Here is a 20,124-nt window from a genome sequence, read left to right on the forward strand (position 1 = left end):
CCCTTTTAGGCCCCAGACTGTTTTTTTTATCCGACACTCGGCTAAATTTATTCTCCGACTTTACTTTGCGATGCAATAAATACACTGCAAAAAAATGAATAATAATTAAAATGGAGATTTTAGAGAGAATACTGATTTTAATTAATTTTGTTTTTTGGGGTTCGGTTGTTGAGATTAGAAACAGGTTCTGAAGATCTTGGTTCTTAATCTAATAATATTTTATTTCATTTTTATAAACCTATTCATATTATGTGACCTTTTAATATTTATATAATTTTTATTATTTTTCTTCTTTTAATTTTTATTATAATTTTTTTAATAAAATTTCTTCAAGTCTCTAAAGAGGCGAGTTATGCGCAAAGAGGGCCACCATCGTAGGCAAGAAACACCAGAATAGAACCCCATACTATGCGGTCTTGTGGGTGTATTATCTTTTGAATTTATTACCTACAAATGTTATTTCTAGAACGTTAGACACACTGCGTTGCTATTGCTGTTGTTGTTGTTGGAAGCTGAGGCTGAAATTCACGCTGGAAAGTCAAGTTTTATGTCGGCCTCACCTCATCAGCGCCTTCATTAGGCGCAATGCACGGTTTTCCCGCCCCTCCCCATACCCCCTTAAACAAAAAACAAAAACTGAAAAATAAAATAAAAAATGTGTAAAAGCTAGAAGGAAAAGCCAAGGTAGAAACATCATTAAATTTATGAGAGACTTTGGCCTGGAATAACACGTAAAACAGCTCGAAACAAAGCGGCTTAGAGGGCAGATAACTTAAAAGGGGGAGAGTGGGGGGGAGAGATGTTACAAGGGGGCGTGGCAAGGTAAGATATAGGTGCCCAAAACTTTAGCATAATTATCCAAGGTGGAGGCGGCTTAGGCCCAAACAAAAAACTAAACACTTTCCCAATGGCTTTTGAGGAATTTCAAAAAGAAAGCGAAATTTTTCACTTTTTTAAATAAATTTTAAATTTCTTTTTTTAAGATTTTTTTTTTTTTTTTATTGATATTTGAAATATTTTGAAAATATATTGAAATATTTGATATTTAAATTAAAAATAATTTTAACTTTATTTTGTTAATTAAATTTTGTGCATAATATTATTCCAAATAATTATCTCCCTAACTCCCTATTTTATTTTTAATATTTTTGTTTATTTGCCCATTTTATTTACTAAACAATTCCCTTAAATTCCTCATCAATATTGCATTAGTTTACGAGTCCAATTTGAAAGCAAAACCATTATCGAAATTTGGTTCAGCAACTAGTTCCCCCCTTTTTCCACATTTACCCCATTTTTTTCCCGACTATTTCCACCGCATTGTTGCGGTTTCGAAAATGGCGTAAAAAGAATCTGCTTCTCTTTTTTTATTGTTGCCTGGCTTGGGGTGGTGCTACCCCCTTAACCCTTTTGGCCTGGCCATGAAGACAGCCAAACGGACAATTGGCAGCACAAAACTGTTGCATTTCTTGTTTGCTTTCAAATTTTCTTAAAAGGGATAAGGGATCGTAGAAAGGGGAAAAGTCTTAAAAGGGGTTTTTAAAGACAGAACCCTTCTTGAAGGAAGAATTCTTAAAGGAAGCTTTCAAGTGTTTTCTTTTTAAAAAAGTATTCATTTGTTTTTTTTTTTATCAATTTTAACACTATTTTGTATAAAAAAAAAATTTTATTTCATTTTTTTATTTCTTTCTGGTATTTTTCTAAAATTTAAAATATATTTACTTATAACTAATATTTGTGTTATTCATCACCCTTTTATCCCACTCTTGCTAGTATTTTTTTATACAATTTTTAAATTAAAAAATAAAAACAAATAAAATTATAATAAAAACAACTTTAAATTAAGAAAAAGTTATATTTTTTGTATTGCTGGGGACTCCTCCCTAAGCCCATCCTTTAAAGGTGCCCTTAGAGTTAGTCATGAAATGTTTACAGGAGGGGGAACCAGAAATGCCACTACACACTCACACTCACACTCCCCCTTTAAAAAAAGGGTGAAAAAAGGGGGCGTGGCGGTAGTGGGTGGGGGGCGGAAACAAGCCAGAAAGCGACAGCAACCATAATGGCGTCATAAAGATGATATCATAATTTCCTACTTTGCTTTCCCTTCTCTTCCTGTCTCATTCCTCCATTTCCCAACTTTCTTCACCTTTTTAGCTCTGTTTTTGTTGATTTTTTTATTCCTTTTCTTTTTTTTTTATCTATTTTTTTTTTTTAGCAAAAATACTATTTGTTTTGTTCCAACGCTGGTATTTACTTTTCTGGGCTTTGTTTTTGAAGGACATTATTAAATGTGAGTGAACTAATTTAGACATAAATTTAGAAAAAAAAACATATAAGAAAACATCTACCTTTTAAACTTTCTATTTAAAATTAATATTTCCTCCAACATCTATCTAATAATTATCTAATATATCCCATAATAATATGCCTCACAATTATATCCCTAATTAAAGTTAATCTTGTATCTATAGTAGCTCTATTTTTCCAATTATCCTTTAAAACCTGGCTCCATAAATCGTCATTATTTGTCAAGTCAACTGCCCAAGCCAAGGTACTTGTTTATTTTTCTACACATTTTTTTTGTAATTCTTTTTTTTTTACATTTTTTAGCAGAAATACCAGAGCTACTCTTAATGTGCTTGCAAATCGTTCCAGGAAATTGAGCGAGCTGCACTTGAAGTAAAAAAAAAAAAAAAAAAGAAAGTAAAGACAAAAAAAAAAAGGGGGGGAAACGCAAGGAAAATAAATTCCCTTCGTTTGGAAAAATTATGAATAAATTTAATTTTATCAAGCAGGGAAAACGGCGGCTAGCCAGAAAAATAAAAAAAAAATCAAAAAAAATGAAGCCAAAGAAGGAGAAGAAATATTTTGTATAACTAAACGGAGCGTGCCGACCCCTCAACACCCTCTCTTAAAAATCACCCAGCCCCCGCCCCCTGAACCGAGGCGGTAGCTCTATCCCCCTGAGTCCGGAAATTCATTGAGGTCCTGCTGTTGGGGAGCAAAAAATGAAAATAAAAAAAAACCGAGGGGTCCCTCTAAACTAAGAATCTATTTTAAGCATTCAATGCGAGGGGAGACTGAAAAAATGGGTGCAAGTTAAGAGGAAGCGCTTTAAGTGGAGACGATAAAAAAAAAGAAATGCGGAATCTAGAATTATGCTTGAGATCCCAAACGAACTGGGAATTCGCTTTTAATGGGTTCTACGCGGAACGGGCATTTCGAGCTAAAAGCAAATATTTGCGGCTTAAACAAGACAAACGGGTCAAAAAATTAAAGGTCAATGGAGGTATTAGAAATTAAGACTTGTTCATGTATTTTTTTTTTTAATTTAATTGATTTCCTTTTATTGCATTTTTTATTTTATTTTTACCATTTTTACCATTTTTATACAACACTTTTTCAATAATAAAGCTTTTATTGTACTGACCATATTTCGTGTTAACATTTAACGCACCCTAAATGCTTAACCCCCCCCTTCGTTTCCCAACAAACCACAGAATGTCCTTCCCCATTCCACCACCACCACCACCCGCCCACTCTTCCTCACTTTATTAAGCTTAAAGTTAATAAAATTTTATTTGCGTTTCATTTTCATTTACTTGCATTTTATTATTTTATTTTGATCATTTTGGCTGGGGAGTGTTATTACGCCTGCCAAGGGGAGGGGAGTCTCCAGGATTGACTTGAAATCAAATGAAGAAATTTTTATGAAGCTATTAAAGTGAGGAGCAACAGCCAGAAAGGACATGGAGTGAGGCGAACAAATAAATAAGAAACTGCAAGGACTTCACCGGTCAGGAAAGCATAAATCCCCCAAAAAAAAAACAAAGCCAAGAAAGGAGAAAAATTTAATAGCTTTAAAAACAATTAAATATTTAAATAAAAGCCTCAAAGTTGAGATTAATCTGTAATACCTTAAACTAACCAAGCACAGACATTAATTCTGGCATTAATAAATAATATTTTAATTGTTTCCTTTTGCCGACACATACTATATATACGTTTAAATTACATAATCCCTATGAAATAAAATTGTAATATGTATTGTACATCAACCCTTCTTAAATGTTTCGAACCCAGTCATTAAATCCCTTAAGCCGAAAACTTAAAGTTTTCCCAGGAAAATGCCATTAAAAATGTGCTTTAATTCTTATGATGTGTGGGAGTCAAAAAATTGAATTATTTTAGAGTTTAATATGCAGGGAATTTGGAGATATTTTTTTGAAGAATTCTTTAGTTTTAAAAAAGTACTTTTTTGATATATTTATTGTATAGCAACGTTTTTACTTTCATAGTATTTTAGAAAGATTATATACTTTAATTCTATTTATATTTCTTTTGCTTATATAAGGACATTCCAGGACGAAAACCAAATAAAAGTAAAGCCTAAAAGTATGCCACAAAATGTTGTTACAAGCCTTAAAAAGAAAAATAAGAGTACCAGGTATCATACTATCACGAAACTTGCCTAAAAATATTGCCTTGAACAACTAGCCTACCAATATTAAATTTCCTAATTTATCTTTACTATTAAAAGCTCTTTTAATATTTTTAATATATTTTTAAAATTTAACTTATAGTCACAACTTTAAACTTTAAAGCCATTTGATAGAAATGTTAACGACAAACCGTCAAAAAACCCCTATTTAATTTAAGCTTCTAACTATAAATTCTAATCATAAACCAAAACAATATTTATTATTTTAACAAAAGCCCCTCTTTCTTGAAGTCCTCTTAGAGATTCCTTTAAGAACTTCCCTTTTTCATTCATCAAACAATTAATTGAAAATTATTCCACTGGACAATAAACTACAAGGCACAAGGCTGCTAGGAAAGGAAGGTATTGAAATATTAGCCAGATCATTTAATTATAAATTGGCGCATAATTAAAGACCAAAAGCAGCAACCGGGGACGACGACATTGTCTCATTTCCACCCACACACATACACCACCCACACCCACACACCCACAGCAACACCCACACCCTGGGTTTTCTGTCCATTTTCCGACTATTTTCCACTCGCCACTTGGCAACCCTCTTCCTCCTCCGAGACGAAGAGAGAGAGACTTAAGCTTCAAACACTTCTTTGTGTCACTCAGGTATTTAACCTGAAGCTTTTGCCGCCAGTGGGCGGCTAATTGGAAATTTAAATGCCGATTCTGCTGCTGCTGCTTCGGTTGCTACTGCTACTGATGCCACGCCCACTGGTCACGTCAACGCCCACGTTGCTACTGCTACTACTACTGCTATTGCTGCTGTGAAAACGTCTCATGTCTAATTAAACGTGAAAATCCTTGACCTTTGAACCTTTTGTCAGAGCTTAGCAGCTTGCTGAAGAAAATCAAGGGGGGGCGGGGAAGAAGTGAGACTTCGGGGGAAGAAGAGGTAAGACTTTGGGGGGAGAATCGAGAATCGGGAGAACAGGAAGTGAAATATTTGCGTTGACATTGCCTGACAGTATGTGCTTGTTCTACACTGAAAAAAAAGTTTCTATAGAGGTAGGAGACTTTTTCCTTCAAGATGTTTTTTTTTTTATAAATTTAGAACCTAATTTTAGTTAAATAAAATATGAATCATAAGCTTCCAACTTATGGTTTCGAACTCATAACTAACCAAAGTATGTTCTAATGAAAAAATAGCCATTTTTAAAAATATCCTCTGCTATATATTCTTACAAAAAGTTCATATTTAATTTTCCAATTTATCCAATATATCAATTTTTTATAAAACAAACAAAAAAAAAAACAAATAATACAAAAATATTCAAATATTTCTTAAAGAAATATTTCTCGAACAACCTAACTTATACTTCTTTAAAAAGAAAATTTTTACCAAAAATCCCTACCAATTCTCCCAGTGCACTCTTTCCCCTTTTTGTTTCTTTTTTTTGGTTTTCAACGCCATCGGTGGCAGTGGCACATTCGCTCATCTCTCAAACATGTAGGGGTAACAATAACATTTGTTATTGTTGTTCCAAATGGCGTCTCATTGTTTTTGTTGTCCTGGTTGTTGTAACAATTGTTGAAAACGCAATTTCGATTCTTATTCTCCTTTAGAATTCTTCTCCTTCTGCTTGTTGTTGCTACTTGACTCCCCCACTTGAGTTGTTGCTGTATTTCAGCTGGAGTGTGAATCATTTCCGCTCGAATTTGGTTCATTGCATGATTTTCACATTAAAGTTCGAATCGAATCCCAAAACGGAACGGAAAACAGGGGCAACGAGGGTTTCAAATCTTGCTAGGACCCTCCTCCTCCAACCTATGTATGTCCAACACATGGGGTTTCATTTTTTTTTTCTTTTATTTTTTCGCTTGATTGTGTTTCTTAACTTGTTTTCAAACACAATTATTGACGTGTGCCCCTGTTAAAAAAATGTAGAGGGTAAAAAAAACTACCAGAAACTCCAGTCATGAAGTTGCAATTTTTATACCCCATAGTTTTTTTTTTTTTTTAATATTTAAATCGAACATAAAGTTCGAATTTTTTAAAGATATTTTCAAACCAAGTCCTTCTTGAAATTCTAATTTTAAATAATTTTGAATTCTTCATAATATTACCCTATTTTTTAGATGATTTTTTTTAATAATGTTTTGACTCTATTTTTTTAAGAAAAAAAGTCTGATTTTATTTCAAAAGAAATTTAAGAAAAATTCTTTCCAAACCTCATACATACATCTTTCTAATAATAGCTCTATAATAACTCTATAAAAAAAAAACAGGCAACCCAATGGCGTTAATCCACTTCCAAAAAAAATGACTTAATTTTCCAACCAAATTTCATAATCAAAAAAAAATTTCTCACTGACCTCCAAGGCAACAATAATGGATAAAAACCAGTCGACTGCTATTTCTGGAGCAATTCTTTTGTTTTTTTTATGTATTTTTTTTTTCTTCTTCGGGTATTATTTGCGCTCGAACGGCTTGAGTAGCATAATAATTGCCCTACTAGCTGCGGAAACGGAAGCGCTCATCACACATCTCTCGCCCCAGCCGCCCTCATCCCCTTCCTCTCATTCGCACCCACTTGAACACAAAAAAAAAAAAAAAGAAAAAAAAAATACAAATTTTCAGCCTGACTAAATAGAAGTATCAACGCCGAAACTCAATTTTCAAACAAAAAGAAAAAGCAAAAATAAAAAGCATGAAGCGCCATAAACAAATATATCAAAAACCCAAATACCAAATACAATAACAAGGCCGGACGCTAAAGCACACAAAACTTTAATATTTTAAATTTTCTATTGAAATGCCAGAGCAAATAGTCAAATAAAAAAAAAAAAAATACAATTCGAAAAGAAAAGAAGCAACAAGGTTGTGGAGATGAAAGGACGGAAGTGCCGAGAGTTTCAGATTTTTAGGGCTATAATACTTGGACAATGGACTAAAGTTGGGAATATAACTTAAAAAAAAAATAGGGAGTAGTATAAAACAAATAATAATAAAATATTTTTCTTTAAAATACTATTTTAAAACCATTTAATAAAGCTTTTAGTGATTTTTAAAAATATTTGTTTTGGGTAAAATAAGATTTTCTAGGCTGAAATAAATATTAATTTTTACAATAAACAACATTTTTATTTAAAGTCCTTTCTGTATTGTCTAAAAAATCTAAAAAGCCCAAAAAAATAATTTAAAAAAAATAAAACATAGCTCTCTTCTTACTTAAAATAAATCGTATGACTTAAAAATTCAAATTTTTCAACTCTACATCCTCTCTAATAATTCCCTCGCCCCACTGTACTCTTGAGGCGGCGCTTCTTTCCAATTTTCAGCTGTCATCGGACAGAAAAATAACAAAATCAAGAGCAGCTCGAACAACTGCAATCATAACAACACTAAAGAGCCCAGAACACAAACAAAGGCAACAACACGACTCGTAAAAGGCCAACCAAGAAACCATGAAAAACAAAAACATTAAAAAATACCTAAGAAAAAAAAAAGATAAAGAAAATATTGAGAAAATTGTGGGGGAGGTAGTGGTGGAGCAGGGATGTTGAAAATTCAAAGTCAAAAACATAAAAATGTTCGTGAAGTGCAGCAATTAGAGTGAGCTTCCCCTCTGATCATTTATAGGCTTTCCCTTTCACACTTTGTAGCGCCATCTCACTCAACACACACACACTCGCATAAACACACACATGGAAAGACACACATTTCATTAGAAGTCATCCAGCTTCCGCTTTTCCGGCCCAGATTATGCGGAAATAGCGCCGAATGCCGAAACTCATAGGCTCAACTACAGTGGGTAGTGGCTAGGGGGGATTTCTCAGGTGATAATTATTTTTGAGATAATATTTGTTAACTTAATATTTAGACTAACTTTTAAATTTAATTTATCGTTTAACCATAAACTTATAAGCTTTAAAGGAAAAATGCATTTATTAAGTAATTCTTTGGGCTTAGTAAAAATATACATATATATATATTTATATATATAAAGATTTCAAGAACTTTAAAGCCAATATGAGAAAAATATTGTAAATTATTAAAAAAAAATACTTTTGAATACAAATTTATGCCTAAATATTCGAAAAAATTAAAAAATTAACTTAATATCAAAAAATATAATAAAGATACTAAGATACAATATAGAAGATAAAAGATACTAAGATGAATATATTAAAAAATACAATATTAAAAATATCTTTTAAGTAATAAATTCTCAAAGAACATTAACCCAAACTCAATTCTATTTAAAATAAAATAAAATATAAATGCAAAATAAATTTAAAAAAAATAATAACATATATAAATGTATAAGACCTTTTCTCATTCCTTTTATTTCTAATTAAATAAATTTATAATATTTATCATTTTTATTTTATTTTCATTTTATTGAATGAATACTGTATGTTTAGCACTCATCTGATTCATCTGGCTCATCGCTTCGGCTCATTGGCATTTGAAGCGTCTCGTGTTTCCTTTGCTTTCTCCTCTTGGACGAGCCCCTCTCCTCCACCTTTCCCCGCCCCAAAAAAAAATTCAACGTCCCTGTCCCTGTGTCGTTTGTCGCTTCCACTAAGTAAGTAATCCCGATATATAAGAGGAACAGGCGGACGAGCATCCAAAATCCCAGGAAATATGCACAAAAATGTACATAAATTCGTTTGCCATTGAGGATGAAGGAGGGAGGAGGGGGGTGTTGGGTCTTTGGGGGTAAAAAGCAAACTGATCCACACCGACACGTGTGTCCTCTTCTCCTCCTGTCTAACATAGCCGTGTCTCTTTCACACTAGCCGTGTCTGCACCTTTCCAGCCTTGGCATCTCTGTTGCTGCTCCCCTGGCCAGGGGTCTTGGCCATTCATTTTCATTCATTCAACGCTTCATTGCTGCGGTAATTGCTTCCAAATGCTTAAACGCTTGCATTGTTGCTGTTATGTCAGGTACACTGAGAGAAACTTATAGAAAGAGGTCTCTGGGCAGTAGAGAAGTTCGAAACAAGCCGAAATTATAGAAAGAGGTCTCTGGATAATAGAGAAGTTCGAAACAAACCGGAGATTTTCTTATAAAAGGTTATACGAGGTCTGGGATCTATGGTTCGAGAGGTTCTTAAATTAAAATAATATATTAAATCTAGTATTTCTAATTAAATAAATATTTAAAAATATTAATTAACTTTAAAATAATTTTTTGTATTATTTTTTAATAATATTTTGAATTATTTTTCATACAAATATTCAAAAAAAAAATTACCTATTCATCCTGTTCGAACTTTTAACTTTTCCAAGGTTAAAACTAATATTTTAGCAAAACCAACAATAAAAAAATTCTTAAAAAAAAAAATAGTAAACAACCGACAAAAAACTAATAATTTTTAAATTTCAAAATATTATTTTTTAAAGAATTTGAAGTAAAAATTAAAAGAAAAATAAAAACCACAAAAATAATAATATTTTCAAAATCCCATAACCATTTCTCCCAGTGCACTTTGATTTCTTGGTGTTCCTGATCTCGTTGTCTGCCTCCACCCCTCCCTCACCCTCACCCCCTCAACAGCCTGCTGTCCACCCCCTCCATCCTCCATCCACCATCCATAACCCTGCCATGCCCAGTATGCCCGCCGTAACTCCCGGCTTCCAGTTTTCGGTTTCAACTTGGGATGTCCAACATGTGTCGTCGTCATTGATTTGTTGTTGATGGGAATGCGACGGCTGCTGGGCAGAAAGAAGGAGACAGCCCTACCCTGTCTGCCGTCCCGCTCTATTGACATTCGTCTGTCACAACCGAAAAATCAGAATCAGAAACAAGAGCAGCAAAAAAAAAAAAAAGAATTTTGAAATGGGATACCAATGCCGACAAAAAAGAATCTTTCTCCAAAAAAAAGAGGGGCGTCTTTTGTTTTTTTTTTTTTTTTAGTTTGGAGGTTCTGGATTCCGATTTTTTTTTTTTAGGGGGCGTTAATTGTAAATTTTGTTCTAAAGAAACAACAGTATTTGGTATAAAAACATTTTTTGCATAATTACGGAAATTTAATTTTATTCTAAGAGCAGTACTTAAGTGGGGATTTAATCTTTTTTATAGGAATAGTTTAAAAAAAGAAGAATTTTAATTATTTAAGAAAGGGAATTATAGCATTAAAGAAGTATAGAAGTATAGATATATAGGAGTATAGAAATATAGATATATAGAAGTATATAGAAGAATTATTAAAATAATAGTATTTTACTATAGAATACTATATGTACATATTACATGTTTTTAATCAAAGCTTCTGATATTTTTACAATATTTTCCTTGAAATAATGCCATTTAATATTTCTTCCAACACGTCCTATAAATCTTTCTATTTTTTTGAATAATTAATAAATAAATAATTAAAAACTATAGTAATAAAATAATAAATAATAAATAAACGAAGATATTAAACATAATTTTTCTAGACTGTTATTACTACTGGTATTACCTCTCAACTATGTATTCCTATAGACCTATTCCTATAAAATATATTCCTATAGGGACCCAATTTTTCTTCCTCCCAATATTTAACGTTTTTTAGTTTAAAATAACAATAATATTTACAATAAAAATGTAATTAAAAAAATAAAATTTAAAAAATAATAATTATTCTCTTCATGCTTAAATAGTACTAGGGGACAGTGATGGGAAGTTGGTCACCCACTATGGTAGTACATATAAGGTAAGTGGGTGGTTCCATGGAATGTATGGAAAGTTCTCAGTTGCATTCTGGGCCACTCGAACGCTCGCTTTTAATTATGAGCTGAACCTTTGTTGTAAATTTCTGTTTACAGTTGTGCTGTATGCTGTGTCTTCTTCACGCCTTCTTCTTTCTTTTCTTTTTTTTTTAATTTCTTTTTTTACATATTTTTTTTTTGTTTTGCATTCTTTTTGCATGCGCATTTTATTTAAATTTTTAACCTCATTCCCAGTCCCCTTCCCAGTCCCATTCCCAATCGCTACATGCAGAGATGTGCCTGCAGCATGAATTGTCAATAGTTCTTCGAACTGCGGAATGGGAATTGTGGGTGGGCCTTCAAAGGGGAGGCGGCGTAGGGGGCCATTCAAGAGGGAAAAGTGGGGCCAGAAGACACTCTTCAAGATCGCATGACCAAATAAAGAATGAGTCTGGGAGAACAGTGAGGTGAGTGCTAAGAATGGGTACTTGTGTGGAATTTTATTTGAAGGAGATATTAATTTTGGAATTTAAAACTTTGAATTTAAAATTAAGACTTGAAATTAAAATCCTAAAATTTTTTTTTGCAAATTAAGTTTAATTTAGGAATTTAAGATTTAAATTTCAGATTGAATTTTTAGAATTTAAAGATACTATCTAAGAACTACTAAAAACTAATATTTTGGGAGCTGATTTTTAGGTTATTTTACTTTGTTTTTAATATTAATTTTACTTTGATTTTATTATTAATTTTAAATTCAATTGTCTTTAAAAAAATGTATAAATGACGAAAGATTTTCTTATATTTTCATTAATAAAATTTTTATATTATTATTTTTTTTTAAATGAAGAAATAAAGAAAATGAACAAATTTATAATTTTAGGATATACATTTCTCTAAAAACACCCTTTTTTAAAACAGAAAAAATTGTTGTATAAACTTTTCTTTTCTATAATATTACTTTCTTAAAACTTCTATAAAAATTTGTATAAGATTCCACAAACAAAAATAACCTTTTACCTTTTTTAATAATTTCTAAGAATTATCCAAAACTAAAAGAAAATAATCCTATCTCTGACTTTATTTAATAAATATATATTTTCTTTATTCTTTTTGTGACCCACTGTGGGTGGAAATGGAAATGAGTGTACCTGGGGCAGTGGCAGTGGCACTACCTCTGCCTCTGAAAGGGGGTATTCTTTATGCCAGTTTGTCTTATCAATGTCAAGAGTTCGCTTTCCCATATAACACTTTTTTTTGTCTCCCTGTCTTCCCTCCTGATCGAACTGACAAACACATATCTGTATATTATATATATTTATTCCGATGTGGGGCACATGCTGTTGCTGCTGCTGCTACTGCTACTGCCGCTTCACGTGTCACTTTTGTGTGGCACTTCCGCTGTTTTCTGTTCCCTGTTTTTCGGGATTGCTGGATTCCTGGGATATATTCCAGTTCCAGTTGTGGCGTTGTGTCGCTTTCCTTTGCATCTGCCGGCCACCAATCAAGATTTTAATGCGTCGAACCCGATGGCTAATTTATGCCGGGGGCTATAATATCACTTAAGCTCTGAAGGCGTCCCCAGTCTCCCACCCACTGTTACTGTTAGTTGGGGCACTGTTATGTCCTTAACATGGCACCCGAGTGCTGGCAGATACGACGACCTGGATATATTTTTGGGGGGGCGAACTGCCGAAGTCCTCGCCTTCGGTCGGTTCGGCAGCTTCGGTTGATAATTTTAGACCAACTGTGGGGCCACACGAAGATGATATTATTTTTAGCAGAGGCACGCGAACGAAACAACAGTTTTGGGAACAGTTTTGGATCGTGCTGGGGATACTTTTTGTATTATTTCTTTGGGGAGAGATTTTTGGATTTTTTTTTTTGTCTTTTTTTGCATATAATGCGCGTGCCTCTGTTAACAGAGTGACGTCGACTGAGGCAGCAGCGGCAGCAGCAGCGACAGCAGAAGCCGAACTGGCAGCAGCAGCAACAGCAGCAGAGGTACGAGACCATCAGCGATTTTCCTATAACAAGTTTTTAGTACGTTTTCCGCCGTGTCAGCAGACAGTCGTGTAATTTTTACAGCGTGCCGCTAGCTCGCTCGCACGTCTCAGCTGTCTCTTTTCCACAACAACAACAAAAACAACGACAGCAACAAAAAAAACGACAACAAAAAAAAACAACTTAAAAAAGAAACATAAAAATCAAATATTACAAGCTACAAATAATAAAAAAAAAAATATTCAAAATATTTCAAAGAAAATATACGAAATTTTACCAAAAATTCTACGAAAATTCTATAAAAATTCTACAATAATTTCGTTCAGAATTCCTTCCAAAATGTCTTAATTTTCTTCTGAAAATTCTACAAAACTTCAAACCAAAAATAAACGTAAAAATAAACCCCTTTTCTTCTCTGGAAAACTTTCAATTTTTTTCAAAGTGCTTTGTGTTTTTGTTTCCTTAAAAAATAAAAAAATAAATATAAAAAATATTTAAGCAGTGAACCTTGCCCAACTCAAACCCAAAATCAATTAAGAATTTAAATCAATTTAATTCATTTTTTGTTTGTGTGCTTTTATAAACGTGTTACTGTGTGAGCATTTCCTGTGCAACCGGTCCAAAGGAAAGAAAAAAAAAAGATATATCTCTATATGTGAGAATCTCATTCATTCAGCATCCGATACCGCAAGAAGTTGCACCTGCAACACAACAACAACAACAGCCACACCAACAACAAGAAGCAATTTATTGAAGAAATGCTGCCGTAAACCCGTTTTTTCGTGCAAAAAGGAAAAGCATTGCCTCCAAGGCCAAACACACACTTACACACATACACATCCATTAACACTTGGACACACACACACACTCACACATTCGCAACATCAAAGGCAGGACTTGCAAAAAAAAAAAAAAATAATAATAACAACAAGAAACAATCAAAAATAATTTAAACAATTTTCTTAAACATATTCCGGAAGAGATTTCTTTATGGTAAGTTGAACATATTTTTTGTCGCCTTCTACATAGCAGGGGTTACTCCACTTACCTGGTTCCTTCCACGGTTCCACTTACCTGCTTTCCATGAAAAAAACAATAAGAGTTGCTAATTTCTTTTGGCTATTTTAAGTGCTTCCCTTTTTGCCAAAGGAAATCATTAAGCGGTTGCTCAACATTTTCGTTAATAAAGTCAGAATAGCCAGAATAGCTGACTTGTAGTTCTTACTTCCATCACATACCACACTTTTTACAAGAAACGGTGTAGTTTCTTATTAATAAACACTTTTACTTTAGTTATTCACTTAATTTACTTAAAATTTTGCACAAAAAAGCTTCAATTTGGGTGAAAAACTAGAAAAGAGCAGGCCTTTCTTTTGACGATTGAAGTTATCGATATCAAAGTGACCACAAGTGGCAATTACAAAAATATTGACGGTAATTAGTGTTGGACAAGTGATTAGTTTGTTATCTTCAAGTAGGTTTTTTTGGACATCTATTAAACAGAACCCAAGATTACTTAAAAATTGTAATGGTTTCTTTTTAAGACATTTTAAAGAATCTTTTATTAAGTAAATAAAAGAGAGAAACTTTAATTTGATGGATAATTTTTAACACTATTTAACACTACAAGAGTGTTATAAAAGTGTTATTAATAAAACTGTAAATAATGTTTCGGAATTTTACGGCAAGAAGTTTCTCAGAAAAGACAAAGACAAAGCTTTATATTTTCAATCAACCACGCGATATTAGAGACTAATATTTTAAACCAAAATTTCAAGACTTTTAAATAGTGCTGTATAGTTTTAGAAAAATTTAAAAGATTATAAATCCAAGCAACCAGACAAATCTTGAATCTCCTTATTAAACTCCAAAAATAAACATTACTATTCCCTAAAATTCTTTAAAAAACTTTAGTTACGATATAACCTTATAAAATCTATCTTTGAAAGCTATATTTAAACACTTTTAAATAGTGTTGTATAGCAGCTTAAAGAATTGAAAGGATTTAACAGCCTAACAAACAAAACAAACTCTTAAAACTCCTTCACATACTCCAAAAAAAAAACAGTCTTTGTTATCTTTATATTTCCAAAACTTAAACCAAAAATAAACCCAAAAGAAACATACAATTTTTATTCAAGTTTTCACCTTAAACACGCCACTGCTACTGCTTGTGCTACTGCTGTACTGGTTTCTCAACTTTTGTGATCCATTAAACTTAAAAAAAGGCCCCGAGAAATGTTTGTTTTGCATTCAAAAAGCAAACTAAACCGACATGCAAGGGGTTAAGAACCAAAAACCAGAGGCGTCGTTTAAAAGGCGCTGCTACTGGTGGCTGGTGGCGGAGGGGAGTGGCAGCTAAGCTACTAGCTTGAGGACTTTTTACGTTTTCATATTTCATGCAGCTAAGTATGCTATGGTTTTTTTATGATCAAGTTCCCAGTCTATGTGTGTGTTTCGTCTTGCATTTAGTTTAGTCTTGAGTGCAAATGAAATCCAAGCCTGGCCAATCCGTCAATCTATCCAACCAACCATCTATCAATCAATCAATCAATCAATCAATGCAAAATGACTTGAAACTTTTCTTTTCTTCGCCTGCGGGTACATGGAAAAAAAATGTTGCAAGTCAATTAAGAGTCAGATACGCCCACCGCCTACCGCCCACATCGGTGGCCAGGAGGTCAGAGGTCGTATTCCGCTTCCGGACTTGGCTAATGGAATCGCCGCCAAACGCCAAAAGGCCCTCGGTGGCTTCAACTTTCACCAAACTAAGCAAAATTCACTTTGATGTCCGACTACTGTATATTCTCAACATATTTTTATTCATTTTAATGCCAAAAGTTAAGTCACTAAGGTTAAAGGTTGCTTTTGGGGTTTGGTTTTTTTTTTGTTTGTTGGAAATTATTTCAATTAATTATGAATTTGTTCAACTTTTTAATTGCATTTTTTTGGGGGGGGTGGTAAGGGTTAAGTGAAAATCATGCCAATTAATAAATCATAAAGATTAATTGTTTGCTACAAGTTTGGAGTTCATAGTGGATGTGATTTTTTGGTTTAAAGTTGAAAGAATTAAAGGAAATATAACTATATCTCTTTTAAGAAAATATATTAATTCTTATCAGAACTCAAGCCCCAACTATCTTGAATATTCTTAAAATTTGAAAGCCTTTTAAAAACAATTCCTCATAAAATTCCCAATAAAGAAAAACCTCCTAACTTATTTAAAAAAATTTTACCAAAAATATCTGCCAATTAAAAGCCAAAAAAAAACCTTAAATATTTCTCCACAAAAAATCTCGATTTTCCAGCTATCTCAAGGCCAAAGTGAAACCCAATTTTCCACACCACACTTTTCCTTATTTCAGGAATATTCTCACAAACAAGTTTGTGGGTTTTCAGCTCTTTTAGTTCCAGATTTAGATTTGATTTGCTTTAGATTTAGATTCTCTTTCTCTCTTTCTCGCAATTTAATTGTAGTTTCCAAAGCAACTACCTCCCACCAACACTACCACTCCATTAACTTTTAGCCAATTTCCCAAAAAAAAAAATGTCATAAAAAAAATAAGAAAAATCTTGTTTGCCAATCAAATTTTTCAAGTGAATACCACAACAAAGCATCTGACGAAAGCAAGAACGGGTAATAGACAGAAACCAGAACATATAGCTAGAAAAGCCAAAGGAAAATGTGCAGAAAATCATAGAAGTGGGCGGGGTGGCGGTGGGTGGAGGAAAAACCTCAAAAAATATTTCTCTCCATTATTTTAATTTTGTTTTTTTCAACTCGAAAAAGTTTTCTAATCAAATTAAGAGGTGGAATATAAGGGGGGCGTTGTTGGGTCAGGGGGAGGCGCTTCAGTGTGAAAGTGAAAATTATCCAAGTCTATTTAGAGTCCGTGGAGATAATAAGATTACAGCGCAGGTCATGAGTCAAGTTCTTGAATCTTTAATATTTGAGTCTTATAACATAAGAAAAACCTATCCATAACCATATCCCTACTATATCCTTCAAAAAGCCCCAACTTGCCATCTAAAAATTGCAATTGAAACTAAAATATAAACTCCATAAATCCCAAAAATACACCAAAGTACAACCACTATACTACTATATATGCCAACGACTTCTCAACTCTGATCTCTGTGGCATTCGGTTTTTGTTTTTTTTTTTCTCCCTGGCCAGTGATTTAACGACGTGAAACGCACTGTGCTTGCTCCATAAAAATGTTCATCATCATTTGTTGCTTTTCGCCCAACTGCAAATGGGAAAAAGTTTACACATCTCAATGACCTTGGGTATGGAAACACACACACACCCCTGCCATACACCCATTCCACACCTCCTCTGTTCTAAAAAAAAAAAAAAAAACATATTTATTTATAAATGCGATACGAAAATGGCAAAAGCGAAGCAAGATGGCAGAAAGCGTGGAAAAAAAAAAATAGAAAAGTTTGCTGCATAAAACTGAATTACCGGAAATTGGCCAACAAAATAAAAGGAAAATAAACGGCAATGCGAAAAAATGTTTTGGAAGCTCAAGCTTTTTGGGCCAAAAAGTAGGTGGCCCAGACCCAGACCGGGCCAGGCCAAAAATGAAGAAAACGAAGAGCAGCAGAGCCAGTGGTGGAAAAAAAAAAACAAAAACTTTTTCACCTACTTTGGATCTCTTTTGGTTTTTATTCTTTTTTTTTTTTTTGCTCTCAGCTTCTGTTTTCCACAAGGAGTGGAGTCTTTTTGGCCCAAAAAATTGTGAAAAAATATAAATATAAGAATATATTATATAAATGGATGGGTACTTGGGGTGTAAATATACTCTATATATAGTTTAAATAAAAGGGAATAAATATAAAGAAAATCTAGGAATCTAATATAAGTTTTTTTCCTTGAAAGAAATGGTGGTAATGCAATAAAAGGCTAAAGTTTCCCTTTTAAAAAGACTTATTGTTAAAAAAAAACATATTCTATCTATAATATAAATATTACCTTACTAAAAAATCTAATCCTACTAGTAACTACTCTAGTAAATATTACTATCTCAAAACTTTTAACTCTAAAAAAAATCATTCGAAAAAATTAGTTCGTTATTTATTTTTTTAGTTTTTTATTTATTTAATAATTCCTTTATTTTTATTTTTATCTTCCAACTACCTACCTTACAACTATTTAATTAAATCCATAAAACCCACACTCTATTCCTAATTACATAAATATATGCCCGAAAAAGTAGGCTATATATTTTGCTTTTTCGCTTTTATTTAAATTTTTTTGTTTTTTGCCATTTTCTTGCCAACTCCTGCCGCCTTTTTGTTGTAATTGCAAATGCGCCACTTGCTTTTGACACCTGCTTTCCTCTACCTGAGCTCCTGAAGTTGGGGGGCGAGTCATTTATTATGGCCAGCTTCTTGGCTTTTACGCCCCTCACCCTTAGCCCTCCCCCGTCCTACTACTTTCCAACAAAGCCACTTCCATTGCGTTTTTTTTCTTGTATTTGTTGCTGTTGGCTGTCGCCGTTTGTAATTGACATGAAAATTTAATGCCATAATTTTATTTTGCACTTGGCCTACACTCCGCACTCTACTTTAGACCAAAAACCACCTCCTCCCCCCTCCCCAGGACCCAACTCCTTCTGTTGTGCACTTCTTATGTTTTTTTTTTTTTAGATTAGAAAAGTTTTGTCCTTGTTTGTAATTTTTGTTTATTAATATTTTTATTTTGCGTTTTTTTTCAGCTTTTTGCTTTTTGTCTTGTTGTTCTTGTTGTTTTTGCAATTTGTTTATATGGCCAATATGCCTATGCTTTTAGACACTTTTAGCCATAAAAAAGCAAAGTTTTTTGGTCAAGTCTCTAAAGTGTTGTGAAGTTGAAAAAAAAAGCGAAAAAAAATAAATAAAAAATAATAAATAAATAAACTTTGCATTTTCTTTAGGGAGTATTCATCTTAAGCCACTTTTTTCATCCAGGTCTTTTAATTATTTATTTTTTTTATTATTACATTATTTTTAATTAAATTCGTTTTTGGCAAAATGTATTTAAGTTTATTTTTGTCAAAGTATTTATTTTCAGTTTTTTTTTGGATAATTTATTAATGGTATATTTTTTTTAGGAAAAAACAGTAAACTTTAAATTGTTGAAAATTATAAAAGACTATTATTTTATGGTGTTATAGATAATTATTTAAATAAAAAAACAAACACCTCAATTAGTTATCTGTATGTATGTATATGTATGAGATTTATGGTATGGTATGGTATATATTTATAAGTATGGTATTATATTTGGTCTTTTTTCTATATCCCTACTAACTCTATCTCATCTCTTCCTCTATCTCTATCTATCTACCTAGGCAATTCATATTCTTTTTTTCCTTTTTTATTTTAATCCAAAAATTAATTCCACTTACTTTATTTAATTTAAGTTTTTACTTCCCTTAACGTAAACTCCCTCTATATATATATAAAAAAAAAGCTCTTTCAATTCACTTGCCATCGAGTCGAGTTCTTCTCACTTTGGTTAATTTTCATTTATTTGCTGAGGGGGCCAATTTTATTTTATTTTTTTTTCACGCTGATACCGATGGAATATTGCTCTTTTTTTATGAAAATGTGACCAGAGATACTATATAACCTTTAAATAATACCCTTTTGTTCTAATTAGTTCTTATTAATAATGACACTAATTTCTTAAGCCTCATCTTCTTAATAGAAATACCTACTCTCAGGATAGGATATTTAATGTTCGTCTTGCTTTAAAATATCAACTCCCTTGTCCTGTTTTTCATTTTTGGAATCTTATTTTTTCGTTTTTTTTTTTATTTTTTTGGTTAAGTTTGTGCCTCCATTTGAGCAGAAAATCGCGTCGCTCGCACTGCCACACCCCCACCTGCCCACTGCCACACTGCTACTGGCTGCTCCTGGCTTGCTTTCTGCATTTGAATGACCTGCCACGCCCCCCTCGGTCCTGGCAGCCGGAGAGCATGCTTAATAA

At 32.7% G+C, this 20,124-nt stretch overlaps 2 protein-coding genes across 2 annotated transcripts in view; one reads left to right on the forward strand and one right to left on the reverse strand.

Annotated features, from left to right (window-relative positions):
- Positions 1–14,525, reverse strand: part of LOC138925655 (uncharacterized) — a 42,848-nt gene extending 28,323 nt beyond the window's left edge. Inside the window, exon 1 of the mRNA XM_070276528.1 lies at positions 14,220–14,525. Coding sequence (XP_070132629.1) covers positions 14,220–14,230 — 11 coding nt within the window. The 5' untranslated portion in view covers positions 14,231–14,525. The remainder of the gene's footprint in view (positions 1–14,219) is intronic.
- kirre (kin of irre) overlaps positions 13,168–20,124 on the forward strand; it is a 49,816-nt gene continuing 42,859 nt past the window's right edge. The window contains exon 1 of the mRNA XM_043213221.2: positions 13,168–14,138. The gene's annotated coding sequence lies outside the window, so the exon portion shown is untranslated. The remainder of the gene's footprint in view (positions 14,139–20,124) is intronic.

Source organism: Drosophila bipectinata, chromosome XR (genome assembly GCF_030179905.1).
Source record: "Drosophila bipectinata strain 14024-0381.07 chromosome XR, DbipHiC1v2, whole genome shotgun sequence".
NCBI classification, from domain to species: Eukaryota; Metazoa; Arthropoda; class Insecta; order Diptera; family Drosophilidae; genus Drosophila; species Drosophila bipectinata.